Source organism: Trachurus trachurus (genome assembly GCF_905171665.1).
Source record: "Trachurus trachurus genome assembly, chromosome: 15".
In the NCBI taxonomy this organism is placed as follows: domain Eukaryota; kingdom Metazoa; phylum Chordata; class Actinopteri; order Carangiformes; family Carangidae; genus Trachurus; species Trachurus trachurus.
The window spans coordinates 1,123,762-1,142,159 of NC_139906.1; the positions used below are offsets into that span (position 1 = coordinate 1,123,762).

At 41.5% G+C, this 18,398-nt stretch overlaps 1 protein-coding gene across 1 annotated transcript in view; it reads left to right on the top strand.

Annotated features, from left to right (window-relative positions):
• Positions 1 to 18,100: 18,100 nt before the first annotated feature.
• LOC310998577 (uncharacterized protein) overlaps positions 18,101 to 18,398 on the top strand; it is a gene marked incomplete at its 5' end in the record, with an annotated part of 54,579 nt that continues 54,281 nt past the window's right edge. The window contains one exon of the mRNA XM_083988690.1: positions 18,101 to 18,374. Within this exon, the coding sequence (XP_083844816.1) occupies positions 18,101 to 18,374 (274 nt within the window). The remainder of the gene's footprint in view (positions 18,375 to 18,398) is intronic.

Below are 18,398 nucleotides of genomic sequence, written 5' to 3' on the forward strand. Positions count from 1 at the left end.
GAAGTTGTTGATTATTATGGTTATATGGTGTCCCGTGGATGTTTTTGTTGTTGTATGTGAGATAATTTTTTGTTTGGTTTGAAATAAATATGATCAATCAGTCAATCAAAAATATTCATGTTGGTTAAAAATAATATACAGTTAATTTACGGTTAAAAGAGTTGAAAAGTGAGGTAATCTATGGTTAAGAAGATTAATATTGATGTTAAAAGATAAATATTGATTAATAGAGCTGTTTACAAATATGAATAGTGCTTTATTAAAATAAATGAGTGCATTTATGTTAAAATATAAAGTTGGCAAGTGGTAATTGTCATGGTAAAAATACTTATCCTGTCCTGTACTGTAAAAAATATACAGACTCATTTACAATGTTTTGAATGCTGTATCCTATATACCCTTTAAAATGAAAAGTGAATGTAAAAAGATGTCATGATTGGAATAGAGAGTAATGATTATTTGTTCTGCACTCCATGTGTAGACTGGTTTTTTGTTGTTGCCGGATTAGGATTGATTCCGAAGCGAGGAGGGTCGGTGGCGAATCAGGAAGGACGAGCGACTCAGACGGAGCGGTGCACGGTCTGGCCGACGGTGGGATTCACTCCGAGGAGCTTCAGACATCATCTCACTTCACTCGTGATACAGATAAGAACATAACACATAAAACACAGAACTGAAACTGAACTCTGACCTTCTAACAAAGAAGGAGGGACACTTTCTTTTGAATTTTTTTCATTTTTATTTTATAAATTTTCAACTTTTTGAAAGAGCTCTATTATTTTTTGTATTGGATTAGATTACAGTGTTTCCTCTAGGATTTTTTTAAGGAGTGGCGGAGCGGCACCCCCCCCCTTTCCACCGAATCAACTTTTTTTTACCTTCCTTTTTTTTTTTTACCGCAACATACGGTTCACATCATGATAACTTCTGTATTTGACCGTTTTTACTGTAAACTTCCACAGTCCTTCTTTGTTTGATAGCCTTCTTTAAGAGACGTTTGGTTAAGTAACCATGTGTGACAGGTCACTTTTCTCTGTTAATGCAGCTCCACACTACCGTGGCTTCATACATGACAGACGACAGTCAGGTGGATTACAAGGGGTTTATTCTCCTGCAACACAGCAGACAACACAGCATCGGCATGGGTTAGAGTCAGTCTCGGTCGGGACAATCGGAGTCATAGCAAGATCCTCTCTCCTCTGTGCTCAGCTCAGCAAACAAAAAAATAAACAATTCTAGTTATATAAAACAGAAAAAAAAAAAAAATATATATATATATATATTACAGTGATCGTATAGTGTATTTTGGTCTATAAAACATACATTAAACCCCCACATAATCCATTATATGGCTTTAAACTGAAGAACATATTCAACATTCATCATGAGGTAAATGCACAGTTCAGATGTGGCATACACACAAAATCCAAAGCTAGTAAATGAATGAGCCATTTAACTGAACATGTAAAGAAAAACAGTTCACACAGGCATAGTTTTCAATAAAACCCTCTTGAAAATAACATAAAAATATACAGTACATTACCTGCAACACAGCAGACAACACAGCATCGGCATGGGTTAGAGTCAGTCTCGGTCGGGACAATCGGAGTCTGAACATGTAAAATGAAAACAACATTCAAGCTAGGTTAGCTTCACTAACATAGTCTCCAAACTACGTGTTTTGGGTTACAAATCACAGCAATGCTCAACCCAGTTGGCATAAAACATAACGAAAGTCATACACAGTAAAGTATGAAACACTCCAGAAAATCAATAATTATCTCTTACCAGCAAGATCCTCTCTCCTCTGTGTTGTTCCCACGTCCCCCCGCTATGTCAGTAGGTGGCGGTGTTGCGACTGTTTTGCCATAATTTACTATGGACACATCTACTCCGTTACACATGGACAGCTCCTACACGGGATCGTTCTGCTGTCTCGTTGTCGCCGCCGTCACCCCCCACCCCCCCCGGTACCCGACTTTGACTCTGCTGTGAAGGTGGAGACATGCGGCGGTGGTGTAGCTATTATTTGCGGCTAGGATTTAGGAATGGCGGGCCGCCACTCCTAAATGAATGTAGAGGAAACACTGGATTAGATAAACTTTATTGTCCCCAAAAGGGGAAATTTGTCTTGGGCAAAAGTATAGCGCATAGGGCCGTATAGCGACAATACAAAAATTGTATCTTTCATTTTCATACACTGCAAAATATTACCAACTTGTGGCAATAAACTGTCAACTTCATGTTTTCTTGTTTGAGTAACTGTTACCAGCTCTGAACCTAGAGGGAATGTAGGCAGGGGGTGCAACACCTACCCTAGCTATTTGAAAAGATTAGAAAGCCTTCAAAAAAAGATCATTCGAGCTGTGTCATGGTCCGAGTTCAATGCCCCCACAAGACCTCTATTTCATCGCTTCGGTCTCCTCTGGTTAACTGAAATTAATGTATTTCACAATGTCTGTGTGATGCATCAAATTATCCATAAAACCAACCACAGATTGTGTGAGCTTGTTCTGGTCTGCGGGCCTTGGCAAACGTATGATACCAGGAAAAAACACCTAATTACTGGGAAAAAAAGAAGATTAAAAAGAACTAGACTATCTCTTGCGTGCAGAGGGCCGCAGCTCTGGAACGAGCTAGATGAGAGCTTGAAGGTGGAGACGTCCATCTCCATTTTCAAGAAAAAGCTAAAAATTAAATTACTTAGTTTATATAAATAAGCTGCAACCATTGAACATCTGAACTATAGTAAATTGAATGTAAATGTAATTATCATCTGCTTTTTTTATCTACATGTTATGAAAAGCTTCTGTTGGTACTCTGGGCTTGGGGTCCACGTTGTCTAATGTCTGTTAATGTTTCATGTACTGTATTGTTAGTTTTGTACGTGCTTTATTGTTGTGTGTGTGTGTATTCATACTGTTAATGTTTCATGTGTATTGTAGTCTTGTATATGCTGTATTGTTTTGTGTTATATGTATCCAGGCTCCCGCAATAAGCTTTTGGTAGCTTCAATGGGAGACCTGATTCACACAAATATGTGTTGTATGTGTCTGTGTGTATGTGTGTGTGAATAAACCTTTCAAATTCAAACAAGGCCGCCTCGGGCCTCGCGCCTCGCGCCAGGAAGACGGGGGAAAAACGGTCCGTAATTTCTCCAGCCATTCTCCCGATTTTACAGTGAAGGAAACAACAAGTAAGATTGTGGGGGATATTTGCCACAGTATCTGGCAACCCTGGTCTGGCTGCGCGTATTTTAGCCGGGTCGCTACCGTAGCTTTATTTAAAAAAACAACAACAACAGCAACAACTTTCGTGCGATGGAGCTGAGAACAGCTGAGTTTTCCTCTCCTACAGCTGCCATGTGGTCAGCCACAGTCTCACAGTGAGTACCTTCATTAATATAGAAGCTTCATCCTCCAGTCTCTCTGTCCTTTGACTTGTCCTGACCCTGAACGCCACACAGGGACAACATGGAGCTGCTTGTTGTGCTGGTTATTGAGTTTTATTAATGTTTACATCAGGCTGAGTTCAACAGTATCGGCTACTACTGTGATTTAAGTAGCCTAGTAAATATAATGAGATGTAATTCATATCATAATAGTGTAGTGGCAATTCCCCAAATATTGTGTTGGTCATGAAATCCCCAGAACAAGTTACTGCTTGTCTTTTGATTTAAAATAGGCTAGCTGAACTATTTCCATGTATGACCCATTCTGGGCCACATTAGAAGTCTGAAGTTTTTACAGATCTCAAATGTAGAAATTTGATGTGCAACCACCTTATTATTTAGCCTTCTGGTAGTCATTTCAACAATTAAAATTGCAAACAGAATCATTTATTGACTATCAAAGAAACAAGATTTTCAGAACAAGGTTCCTTCATCAGATTTAAAGTGCAAGGCAAGAAATGACGACAATTTATACACACACCATGTTGGCAGATGTAGATGTGACGGGTCGGGGGGGCGCTACTTCGCTACTTGGGCCTCGCATCTCTCCCAGTCGGCCCCAAATGTAGGTGTCGTATGTTCTTCTGATAAGGCTGAAGGCGCTACATAAATACAACACTAGTATTAAAGTAATAGATACACACACATTGAAAGCTCCTGTAAAAGGTGAGTTTGGAGGAGGGGTTTAAAGTTGTGAGGTGTGTGTAGTCTCTGCTGGATGTGGGCAGAACTGGGTTTGGAGTTGTCTCAGTGACAGTTGAACCAACAACTTTGTCCACATCTGTTGTAAATATAAGATAAAGCCACAGTTGGGTTTAACAGTCTGACAGCAGTTTCCCATACCGTAAATATACATCAGTGTTAAAGAGGAAAGTTCAGTTTAGTTTAGTGGGTTTATTTCAGTCATAGATAGGTAGATAGGTAAACTTTATTGTCTGTCATTGTCTGTCTGGAGAGTCACAGTGCCCCTCACCGCCCCGTAGGTAGACCGCGGGATCCTACGGGGTTAAGGGTCAGCCCGCGCATCACTAGCGGTGGTGCGCGTTTAGACCATAATACATCCATGGTTTGGAGCAGAGAAAAAACAAACATGTGTAAAAACAAAATAGAGCTGAAAAATTAAACAATGAGTCAGTTTTGCACCAGTCTGTGGAAACAGCCTAAAAGTAAACGAATGGGAATCGTGGGAATTTACTAGTATTGGTATCGGTATTAGGGCCGGGACTTTAACGCATTAATTACGATTAATTAACTACACAAAAATTAACGCGTTAAAAAAAATTAACGCATTTTAATCACACTTATTAAATTTTTTTTTTTTTTCTTCAATTTTTTCAATTTTTTTTTTTTCTCACATGTGTCTACGTGCGGTGCGCCCGCATGCGAGAGAGGCGGCAGTTTGAGAGGCTGACTGGCAGAGATGAGAGCTGGTGAAACGCTAGCATGGTTATTTAAAACACCATCTCTGATCTCTGCCTGCACATAGATACACAGACACGGGCGCACGCTAAATGCGCTATATAGCGCTAATTGCTCAGCTGCAGTGCTATATCTATGACCTGTCACTGTCACAGGTGCAGCTCATCTCATTATGATAGGACTTCACCCTCAGAGCTCTGTCTTCAGACTGTCCTGACCTGTCCCTGAACATCACACAGGGACAACATGGAGCTGCCTGTGTGATTGGTTACTGAGTTTTATTAATGTTTACATCAGGCTGAGTTCAACAAATCAGTTTATGCTACTGTGATTTAAGTAGCCTAGTTAAATACTACAGTAATCATCATAGTGTATTGTTAGGAAAGACCATTTAATCTGTATGTATCAAATATCGATTAATGAATTAATCGATAATTTGCATCCCTAGTCTGTTGGTCTTGGTTAAGTACCACCTTGAATGCTTAAGCTTTGTATTCAGTCATTCAATGGTATACTAAAATCCATGTGAAAAAAAAATGCTTCTCACTGTTCTCAGGTCAAATATTTATATGATATTAAAATGTGATTAATTGCGATTAATTAATTACAAAGCCTCTGATTAATTCGATTAATTTTTTTAATCGAGTCCCAGCCCTAATCGGTATATAAGAAAGCTCCAGCCTCGATGGCGAGACCGCAGGAACTGGCTGGGATATGTTCTTTTTCCAGTGATCGGGCCAGTGGCAAATTTCTCTTATTGTCTACCCCTGGTGCAAGAGAGTGAGTCAGTCTAACAAGTTACAACAGCAATAGATGATGATTCATCTTCATGATGTTAAAGAGACACGCCAATGAAGGTTTAATCAGAAATGAAACAGAAAGTGTGTGTTTAACCAGAAATGAAACAGAAAATGTGTGTTTAACCAGAAATGAAACAGAGAAAGGGCCAATTCCAATTCCCATCTTAACCCTCAAGCTCAACCCTCACTTTTAGTAGTGAGTGTTAAGGGCTATTTTGTGACTTTGAAAGTGACACACCCCTTAAATGCAGATACGTCTGAATCAGGGCCCACGTTGTCTCTGTAGTCCCTGAAATTAAACACTTCTTTTTATTTTTAGGCTATATTTGCACTGTTAACCTGTTCACTCTTAAAAGAAGTAGCCTAATCTAATTTAAAACAGGATGGCGGAGCGGGCCGAGCCGACACTCTGTAGTCTGCCTGGGTGAGACTGGGCTGGAGCAGCAGCCGCTCTGCTTCATCCCCGGGGGTTTTGCAGCTCGGAGCCGATCACAGGACGGGTGGAGGACCGACAGACTGGCCCATTCTGCTACGGTCTAATGTCTCGAGAAATACGGTGTCAAGCCACGAGACCATCTTCAAGCAGCAAAACCCCTGCGGGTGAAAGCGGATGTAACGTAGCAAAACCGGCCGGCTATTGACAAAAGATTGTAAAATAAAAAAATAAATGTTATGCAACAATGATGTAAATAATCCATAAAATGGGCCTAAACTAAGATGATACAATGGTTTTCGTAATATTTATATCTCTATTAACAAAGAAAATACTTTCTTTGCAGCTTTCGGTTTGGTTAAAATACGCAATGCATTCTGGGTAGCCCTTGCTCCCAAGGGTGGTGTCGGGAAATCTCAATATTGAGGGCCATACAGCCCTTAAACTCGCCCCTCAACTTACTTTTTCTAAGAATTGGGACAGCACTTGCACTAGCGGGAGCGCACATTTTTGAGGTTGAGGGTTAAAAGAGGAATTGGAATTCACCCAAAGTGTGTGTGTTTCCTCCTTCATCAGAATGTGACTCAGTCAGTTAAACTGTGTGTTTTCTTTCACAACCATATGGTCATTAACACGCAGCAGCTGACTCACACAGATGGATATAAAAGTTCCTGAGGATCAGAGACTCTCTACATCCATCATGGCAGAGAGAGCGGAGAGGTTCTCTGAAGAAGAGGTTAAAGTGCTCCTGATAAAGTTGAAGCAGGGGAAAGACTGGCAGCAGGTGGCTGATGCTGTTAATAAGGTGGGAGGACATGGGAGGGAGCTTGAAAAAGTGAAGAGAAAATGGTATAATTTAAAGTATCTGGCATTGAGAAAAAAGGCTGCAAATAAGACTCTAAATGAACGTGATGAACGGGTTCTTAGAATAATCAGATCTCAAGAGGAGGAAGAAAGAGAACAGACGGAACTTGCAGTCAAGGATGAAGGTGAGACTCTTCTACTTCTCTTTATAACAGCTGTATAGTGAAACAGATGTGAACATCACAGTGATGAATGCTGTCTGATCCTACAGAGTGTAAGGGAGAGGAGGAATCTGATGACTCTCCTCCTGGTGCAGCTGCTACTGATCTGACTGTTTCTACTGGTGATGATGATGATGATGATGATCTTACCAAGGTCTTGGGTAAAATGCAACTTGAACCAAAACGTGACCCCAGCAGAGGTATGAATGTGATAAACAGATTATTAAAGTGAGTGAAACCTGGATCTCACCAAAAGCTCCTGTTATAAACTGACTGTGTTTAACCCTGAGGTTGTGTTCTCCCCTTTGTGATCCGTCTTGGCAGAGAGTGAAGACGAAGAGCTCCTGGAACAGTTGAAGGTCAGTAATAAGATTCTGTTTAGAAAGGAAACTAAACAGTATATGGTCAAAACTATGTGGACTCCTCACTGTCAAATCTTTGACAAAAAAGAAGATCAATTTGCTTTCACTTTTTTGTAAATATCTGACACTGTGTGTTTACCTTTAAATTCAGAATCTCCTTATCAAGACATTTTTTGGGCTGGTGACCAGTCCAGATTATGTCAAAGAAAAGAACAAGGCAGATTATCTGCTGTTATCACTTGCTGTGACCGGTCAGGAGAAGCAGCTGATTGAGAAAGCCACAGTTGGACACGTGACGAATAAATCATGGTAAGAAAACACATTAATTAAAACAAAGCTACGGTGGCCCTGACAGCTCAGTGCTCTGCAGCTTCAGAAAACACAGATAGACAAGCACTTTCAACACAGCTGTTCATGTCAGCATTTAGAAAATGCCAAATGACCATGAACCGTGTAAAGCACTTTGTGCTGCATCCATATCTGAAAAATGCCTAAATAAATAAAGATTGAAATGTAATTATAGCAATTTATTGTCAAATTGTTGTGTTTGGTGTCTATCTGCATGTGTTTTCTAAAGCTGCAGCACTGAGCTGTCAGGGCCAGCACTCAAAACAAAGTACAAACTGAAACAATACAAACCCAAGTAACTGAAACTGCTCAACTTCTCAGAAACTTCCAGAACATTTCAGAACCGTCTGTTTTATTGTGGGTTTCTGTTTAACAGGTGGGCGTTTCGGGACACACGACTTGCAGCCAGCAAGTTTGGTTTGGTGTTGGCTGCAGTTGAGAAAAGATTTTATCCTCCATCCTTGTTCAAAAACCTGATTGGCCTGTACAGCGCAGAGATCCCTGAAGTAAGTTGTGGGTAATAAGTGATTATTAAAATGGAAAGCAAATTTTTATCTTTACTTCTAAGAATGCATTCATTAAGACTAAGTTGTATGTCACCCGACAGGATATTGATCGGGAAACTGCCTGTAAACCAGAGGCAAAGCAGCAATATACGGAGCGCTACGGTGTCCAGATTCAGGAGAGTGGGCTGGTCCTGTCAGACAGTGGTCTGCTTTGTGCCTCTCCAGATGGGAGAGTATCACATGATGGTTTTGTACAAGTGAAATATCTGTCGTCAGTCAGATCCATGATTGTCCTGGAGGCAGCAGAGGACAACATCGACTTTTATCTGGAGGTGGAGGGTGAAGAGACAGGTTCCCTGAAACTCAGAGAAGGTAGTCACTACTGGCATCAGATCCAGGGCACCCTCTATCTGACTGAGGCTGAAACCTGCCACATACTTGTTTGCACTCCTCAGGACCTGCATCAAGACCAGGACCTGCAACAAGGCCTGACGGTGACCAGAGACCCAGAATGGGCCGTTAACTTAGGCATTCTGGAAACATTCTGTCAAGAAGAGTTCCTACCCTACGTTTTGCAAAATCAGCACAGGTTAGTGTAATTGCTGAGTAAAAGGATCTGGCCCCAGAAGTACAGTCACCATATAGCGGCTGTGGCTAATTGGTCTGAACCAAGCACCTGAGACATCATGGGTTTTTGGGGTTTCGGTTAGAGTTTCTTTGTTTTAGGGATACGCCAATTTTTTTTTTTTTACTTGTCTTGCCTCACTCCCGAGTCCATGACCAGCAGATAGACACCATCCTTTCGACTGTGCGTGCAGTAACGAGGGAGATAGAGCCGTATCGCCTGTAATTAGCTTAGCTCAAATGCCGGAAGTGTACAGGTAGTGTTAGCCTGCCTCCACCTAAAGTCGCTAATTAGCTTAGCTCAAACGCTGGAAGTGTATAGGTAGTGTTAGCCTGCCTCCACCTAAAGTCGCTAATTAGCTTAGCTCAAACACTGGAAGTGCATAGGTAGTGTTAGCCTGCCTCCACCTAAAGTCGCTAATTAGCTTAGCTCAAACACTGGAAGTGTATGGGTGTAAATGTTTCAGTTAGGTCTGTTTTGTCTTTCATTAGTCTGTTAATTGACCGTATAGTTTGAATTCCGAAGTACCTTTTTATGGGCCCTAACTTTTCTTGTATCTTTGTTGAAATATTTTCTTTCTGAAAAATCATTTTGGGGTAAATAAAGTCTATTTTTTGGGAAATCATGTGTGTTTTCTCCTTGTCTGCCAGCTCAGTCCCTCACAGTCTGATACACCTTTTTTTTTTTTTTTTTTTTTTTTTTTTTTTTTTCAAAGGAGGTTAAATCGAAAGCAGCAAGTTTGTTGCTTTCGATTTAACCTCCTTTGAAATACTATGACCTGGACAAATGAGAATATGCACCGGCAGTCTGATACACCACATTTTAATCAAAACCAACAGGTATAAAGTAAATAATTTAAAGGATAGGCCTACAGATTGGACGACATATACTGTGTTACTCAACACAAACAAGCTTATAAACTACAACCCATTATAAACTCCTCACATGATTTAATTTCAGTAAATGTTCAAATGATTTAATATCTCACCAATATTAGAAGATTAGAAAAAAAAAGTCAAAACACTGAAAACTGACTGGTGTATTAAAACTATACTGTAGTGTATATGACATTATCAGTTCATATAATTTCATGGAGAATGGGTTTTTGTAGGTTTGTTAGACACACTTACCTACTTTAGGAATTCTGTAAATGTTTTTCCTGAACTGGTGTGGGCTCTGGTCCAAAATGCCAAACATTTTCAGCCTCTGAATGGAAAGCTCCACGTGTATTCTTGCACTGGAAATTTATTGGTTATTGTTCACTTCCTCCTGTGTGAACTGGATGGAGTGTTGAGCAAAATGTCTCACTTTGTGAAGTCCTTTTCTGCCATGACCATGTTGCTGGAGAGCTGCTGTTACGGCCTTGTCTGAAGGTAATCACTCCATTGGGAGCTTTTAGGCAAGACAAGGCAATTTTATTTATATAGCCCGTTTTTACCAACAGTTTGTCTCAAAGGGCTTTACATTTGTTTATTTCTAGGATCCCCATTAGCTAATGTCATGACATTAGCTATTCTTCCTGGGGTCCTCAATGCAATTTAAAAAAAGAAGATAATACATACTCACATTCATGGCTGTTACAGATCACTGTAACACCTCGTCATCATATACACAAACAGCAAACAGTCTAATCTAAACTACGTTATTAGGTACAAAGAATACATCTTAATTTTAGTCTGTCTTCAACCAGAAGCCATGATAAATTCTGATGCATTTTTAAGATATTTGCATACAGTGAACAATTGAGAGCAATCCTAGCTGCTTTGTTCTGTGCAATTTGAAGTTTTCTATTATCTTCGGTGGCTGCAGATGACCAAATAATCGGGCAGTAATCCAGATGGGACGACACAAGAGCCTTGATTACCGTACTTGATTCAGAGTATCTGATTGGACATACTTGGAACATTTTCTTTTCACTGCAATACTTTTACACATTTTCTTCGTAATTACATGGCATCATAACAACATCCTCTGTCCTTAGACCCTCACTGAGGAGACTGAGGAAAAATTCCATGGAAAACCCTTTTAATAGGGAAAACAAGGAGAAACCTCAGGGTGAGCAACAGAGGAGGGATCCCTCACCCAGGACGGACAGAAAAAAAAACAGTTTACAACAGAGAATGTGGGAGACGGAAATCAAATAATGGTGGTAAATGTGTTGGTTACGTGGCCACAGTAAAGTTTTACCTTCACTGGGGTCAGGGGCAATTGATCAACTAGGGGCATCATTAGGACAGTCCAGTCAGATTTATATTGATACTCCAACTCCAAAGCAGATTAGTGAAATTCTGGACTCTTGTCAGGTTTGGGGAAAATTTGACCAAAGGAAAGAAATGTGCTTCTGTTCCTTAATTTAGTTTTTTCTATTTTTCACCCTCTCCTCTCAGCATGACATTCTCTATCTGTAGCGCTGCAAGACCATGCGAAGGACGAGGGCTCTGTACAATCACGATGTCAGCGTTGTGTGGTCGATCTGTCTGAGGAGGTCGGGGAACTGGAAAGTCTTTTCCTCGTTCCAAACAACTGTGATGGCCCAGCAGCTTTACTGTTAGAGATCAGAATGTAACTCAGTCAGTTTAACCGGTTTCATATATGAAGCAGTTGAACGGGCACGGCCCGCCCATGCCATCGGGGCTGTATATCAAGGAAATAGTAGGAGCAGTGGAGGCATCAGTTTCAGTGACAGACGACGGAGTGGGATCTGCAGCAGCAAGAGGAGATTGTATTGGATATGAAGGTTCAGCCAGGGAGGCAGCAGAGAACACAGCTAACGTTGTTATTAACACAGCTAGAAATGTGGTGAATACCTCAAGGCCAAAGCAAAGTGAGGAGGAATCATCTCCAAAGCTAAAACTAAAAGGCTGCATTTATAGCAACAGAGCAATTCCTGTTTTAAAAGAGTTTTTGACCATTGTACTTGAACAATGTTAGAAACTTCAAGTTTTTTTTTGACCACAGTTCATGCATGAACTTAGTACAGATTAGAGTGAGCTGGTGGTGTCAGGTTACATATCTTGGTTCCTGGTTGTACATTTTATTACATGTGAGTGATTGTGACCAGATGTCAACTGTCACTTTAGCATTTATATTATTAGAGACAGTGTTGTGTGTCACAGGATCGTTTAGTCTGCAGATTAAGGTGTGGTCTTAGTTTTATTCGACACAAGAGGTGAACCAGAGTAACGGAAAACAAGATAAGACACATAAGCACCTGGATTAGAGACCCTGACCATCCGTCACTACTCTGACTGGAATTTTTCTTTTTTGACAACATGACTGGTGAGTCAAAATCCCTATTTTTCTGCCATTTCTTATGATATCAAATATTAACTCAAAAACAATATATTTTTAGGTCATGCTTCACGTTAGATTTGACAAGAAATGTGTTATATCCTGTTCCACACACAAAAACTACCCCTTGTGTGTTATATATGCTGGTGTGAAATGGCAATGTGTTCAATGGGGCTGATGGTTGGGTTAGGTATGTATGTATGTGTTCAGCTTGTGTTACATCAACTAGCCTGAATGGGTAACATTTCTAATGAAGTTCATAATGAAGTTCACAATCAATAGTTGTGAAAAATCTTGCTTCATTTGTAAATTTGTTGATTTAAGATGTTTGTTAATTTGCCATATTCTTTTATTGCCTTTCTTAGCATGTGTAATAATTTCCTGATGCATTATACTGCCACCAAAGGCCAGTTAGTAGTATATTTTGCATGCATGTCCTCAATGTCAGTAGTATCAATAATGCAAACAAAACTGGGACACATAGAAACACATCCATAGTGCCACTATTGGTCAGCAGAGTCCTGCACGGGTCCAATTTTGGAAACCAGCGCCCGCCCCACCCGTAGGTTTTAATGCCCGTGTCCCGACCCATCACCCCGTGATTATTTTTTAATTCAACCCAGATCCGACCCGCCCGTCAAAATTAAGACCCGTTGCCCGTGAGATCGCCGTCATCACCGGCGAAAACGGGGCTGGAAAAAAAGCCGTACTCTTTCGCGTCTATTTCCGGAATGGAGAATGATAGCGACGTAATTCTTTTTTTAATGAAAGAAGGACACTTCAGCCTTTAAATTGATCCCATCGGTGTGTTTGTAGCTGACTCAGAAGCCGAGCGGTCAAGCCATGACAGGCTAAACTCCAACGGGAAAGCTGTGAGTGGTCACATAAGCGGCCAAAGATTGTTTATTTACATCAAGATGGTTGCTACTATCAGGAAATCTCCTGAATCATTTAAAAAAAATGATTTGCTACGCTGGCTCGTGCAGCTTCACGTGAGTTTTTCTCTGTAGCCCTACACACATTCACCCACGTACCCACCCGCGTTCATGTGAGTTCCACCCGTGCCCGACCCATGAATTTGCACAAGATAGAAATTTTGTCACACTCGAGTTATGCATGTGGTACTCAAATATGAATACAAAGATGTTATATTTTGAAAAATACATTGCCAAGTTTTAAATGTTGCTCCTGTTGTTGCAGATCTGGATATGTCTCGAAGCTTAAGGATAGTTCTGGTGGGCAAGACTGGCTCAGGGAAGAGTGCAACAGGAAACACCATACTTGGTAGAGATGCCTTCAGAGAGGACTCGAGCCCTGTATCAGTGACCAAACACTGTGAGAAACAGAGCAGGGAGGTGGACGGGACTTTGGTCCGGGTGATTGACACTCCAGGTCTGTTTGATACAGACATCCCTGAGGAAGAGTTAAAATCGAAAATAGAGGAATGTGTCGAGATGTCAGTACCCGGCCCTCACGCCTTCCTCCTGGTGATCCGGCTCGGAGTAAGGTTCACAGAGGAGGAAAGAAATGCTGTGAAGTGGATCCAGGATAATTTTGGAGATGATGCTGAGATGTACACTATCATACTGTTTACGTGCAAGGATCTGGGTAACGCTGAGAAAGCTCTGACGGAATGCAAGGAGCTACGGAGACTTGCAAATAGACTTGGTAACAGAACCCATGCCTTCGACAACAAAGACAAAGGCAGTGCGCAGGTCTCAGAGCTCATCACGAAGATCAAGAAAATGGTACAGGATAATGTCGGTAAACACTACACCAACAAAATGTATGAAGACGCCCAGAAGAAGCTGAGGGAGGAGGAGGAGCAGAGGAAACAAGAGGAGAAACAGGAGAAAGAGGAGGAGAGGAGAATGTGGCTTGCAGCTGAGAAGAAGAAGAAGAAGGTTAGAAAGACAACAATATACATAACTTCGGCTGTTGCTCTGGTGTTGGTGTTGGCTGGTGTGATTATAGCAGTGGCAGCTAACCCCACAGTGGCTCTGGCTGTCGGAGCTCCTGCGCTCGTCCTGGGACTGTTGTGCGGGATAGCTGCCATTTGCATATGGAGAAAGGCGGGGGGCAACCGCCATTCCAACAACCCACCAGTCCAACTTTGTCGTCTATTGTAACGATACACATAAATCACGGTTCGATAGGTAGCTCGGTTTTGAGGTCTCGGTTCGGTTCATTTTCGGTAAGAGAATCAAATGTAAAACATAAATTTCCTTGTTGTTTATTAGGAATTTTTCTAAACCAAATTTAGCTACATGTTTAAGTCAAATGTAATTATTTTACTCACCTACTAATGTTATGTTGTAGGTACATTGTCCCTGATACAAATAAACTTATTAAACTAAACTAAACCATTATACAAAATATAAAAAAAAAATAGAATACTGTTGTAAAGTGCTGCCTAATAAGTTCAATATATAAAATATGATTTTAAAAAACTTCTCACACCACTTTTTTTTTACGTGTAAAGTGCAGCACTAACAGTTCAAGCCAGTGACGGACTGGCCATAGGGCTATGAGGGCAAACGGCTGCCTGACGATGCAACTGCTCGGCCACAAATAAATAAATGAATAGGCGTATTTCCACTGCAGGAACTTCGGGGTAACTTTACGGGTTCGGCCCCATTGGTGTGTGTCTCCACTGCAGGAACCTCCCCCACAGGGCCGTTTACAGGAACCTTTACGGGGCCGAACGGAGGCCCTGCCAGGGGGTAGGTACACAGATCGGTGACTTGCCCCCTCCATCGACTCTTTTAAATCCAGGCTAAAAACTGACCATTTTTCTTCTTTTTTCCTCATGACATCAATGTTCTAATGCTGTTGCCACAGAGATCATTCCATGCCGACGTTGCCAATGTAACCAGATGTAAACCTGCCAAAATTAATTAAACAATTATTTATATAGCCTACTATTTTTTTTTTAAAATCAGTAAAATTAATACTTTTATTCTGCACCCCTCTGGACATTCTGTGGATGCATTATTTTTGAAAAATGTATCATTTTGACGAAAAAGTTGTAGCCATAACTTGTAAGTCCTCTTGATCTTTGTCTTACTGTTTTTATCTTTTTGTTGGTTGCTGCTTTTGTTCTGTCTATCACCTAAATTCTATGTATTATCCCTTTATTTTAACTGTACAGCATTTTGGTCAACCTGGGTTGTTTTTAAAAATGTGCTCAAACAAACTTGATGGTTGATTGATGTCGGAATGATGGGATGTCGGAATGACAGCATGATGTAACCATGGGCACAAGATGCAAAAACTAAAACGTCTTTTCCTGTATTAGGGGCCGTGTCCACCAGACGCGCTCTCAGCGCTGCTTTCCCAGCGCTTAGCGCTCTCTCTCTCCCTCGTCAGAATGCTGCTGTTGCTAGGTTACAAAATGAGTCCTCTGACACTTCCGTGTTCCTGCCTTGTTTAATGTGAACACTACAACGAGTGTCAGCATTAGCAGCAGCTTTTGACATGGACCCTGAGGTCGGCCTACTTTCAATACAAGTGGGTCATGATATAAACCGAGCCACGTCTCCGGTTGTGTTGCTGTCGGTAACGTAAGTCCCGCCCCTTCTTGATTCTGATTGGTCAGTGAGGGGAAAGGTGACATTGACGAGCGCGGCGCTGTTCTAAAAGTTGAACAGATTTCAACTCGAAGCACTCTGAGCGCCGCGACAAAAAGAAGCAAGCGCCGAGGGCGTTTTACCGCCGAGGGCGCTGAGCGCTGTGAGCGCCCAACTCAATAGGGTTTGAATGGAAAGTAGACGCCCAGAGCGCTGAAAACACGTCTGGTGGACACGGCCCCTAACTTTAGCAAATAAGGACAGGTTCATCTGTCTGCAGTATGTGACTGTTTTTTGCAGCAGAGGTGTTCCTGATACTGTATTAGTATTACACACATTGTTACTATGATGTTAGATTGTAACAAAGTTTAGACATAACAGTGACAGAAGCATGTGAATTTAATGCTGCCAGTAAACAAACGGTATGAATCACAATACGTTTTTTTCTTTTCACTCATTTATTGTTTGGAGCTTATTAACTCATTGAGTGCCGCGCTCCTTTCCAAAGTTTTAGTCAAGTGTACCGGCAATTTAGACCATTTTTGACTTTTTATGTAGAGCCATAGTGTATTCTATATTATTGCCACCAACATATACTGTGGCTCAATTGAAAGGTTTAACTTTATGCTTCAAGTGGCCACAAACCGTTTGTTTCTACGTGCCTCCGTTCCTGAGAAAAGTCAAGCTAAACATGGCTGGGTTTCACCAAAATCCCTGCTTTTTTTCTAGAAAAGGAGATAGAGCGTCTTTTATGAAAGGTGCTCTGTTTGTGTCTGTCGCTCTTCTGACACTCGCATTTCTGGATCAAAGGGCTCGTATAAGATAAATATATACAACAATTGTTGTTCTATTCACAAAACCACCATCGGGGGCGGGGGGGGCGCCACTAAACAACAATAACACAGACGCACCGTGCCGTGTCACAGCTTCTCCCCGCGGAACGTGAGGGTCAGTCGGCCACCGCGGCTCGGGAAGACCGGTCCCACCGGTGGTCGCGGTCCTTCTGTGGTACGGGTCGGTGATGCCGGTCTGCTTTGGCCCAGAGACCATCAGATTTTACCGCGGGGGGACTTTGGGGAGGACACGGTGTTGCTCGAGGTGAAGACCGGGCGGGACAGTCGGCTGAGAGCTTCCTGGTTCAGCTCCCAGCTGCTGCAGCAGCGCGGGTGAGAGCGGAGCAGCTGCAGAGCAGCTGCGCTGCATCTGCATGCAGAACTCGTTTGCAGAAGCCGAGTTATGATAAAAACTTCCAGATCATGAGCTGTCATGTGACTTTGATCGTCATCTATTTCAGTTCTCCTCGTCGTAGAGTCCCCAAATTTACATATAATGTGTATTAAAGTGTCTATTTTCATAATTAAAAAAAAAAGCAAAAAACGTAAAATTACGTTTTTGGCACTCAACGCATGGGAACGAAAAACGAGAAATTACGTGGTTGGCACTCAATGAGTTAAACAAGTTACTGATTTTTTTTTTGAGCTTATGAGAAACAGTATCAGCCCTCATGTATGAGCATAATGATACAATATGTTGTTCTGTAGATCTCATATGTGTGTCGCGTAGGGAATCCTCTCATCAAGACCCTTAAGTTTTTTTTTTTTTTTTTTTTTTTTTTACTTCCCTGCATGTCTGCTTTGCCCAATGCTTTGTTTAATGGTTAATTGTATGACCTACTTTTCAAATAAACAAAACAGAAATGTCAGAAATGCCTTGACAGAGCTTCTTTATGTGACCGGGGCAGCTCTATACCCCTGACAATGCAACAACACCAGTCTGAGACTTTCACCACGGGAATACCACACTGAATACAGGTTCTTTGGTTGGAAGTAAAAAGGAGCAGAGAGGTAAGTTTCTAGTTTTCAACAATATTAAAGGTTTATTTAGAAATTTAGAAATTTCATAAGACACCGACTTGACTTAAACCACTCCGACATCCCACCATTTAGGCATAGACTGAAATCTGAAGTCTCAGCGTACTATCTGCTGACGTCATTTTACCAATTTGCCTGTCACATTTAAACTCACTGTCAAACATGACACCAAGGCTCTTAATGACAGGGCAGTGTTTTGAACTCAGGGAGGGGGGCAAAGCAGCTGAAACTGTGTTTGTCATCATGTGTTGTTCCACAGCAGCTGTAGTGATGTCTACTTTCAGCCACCAGGTGGAGCTGTTGTCACACAAGAACTTGAGAAGCTGAACACACAAGCAGCAGCTGACTGACACAGATGGATATAAAAGATCCTGAGGATCAGAGACTCTCTACATTCATCATGGCTGGAAGAGCAGAGAGGTTCTCTGAGGGAGAGGTTGATGAGCTCCTGACACAGTTGGAGCAGGGGAAAGACTGGCAGCAGGTGACTGATGCTGTTAATAAGGAGGGAGGACATGGAAGGGAGTGTGAAAAAGTGAAGCGGAAGTGGTATCATTTAAAGTATCCAGTATTGAGAAAAGTGGATGATAATCGGTTTCTAACTCCACGTGATCAACGGGTTATCAAACTAATCAGACCTCAAGAGCAGGAAGGAGATGCAGCCCAGGATGAAGGTAAGACTCTGGTTCTTCTCTTTA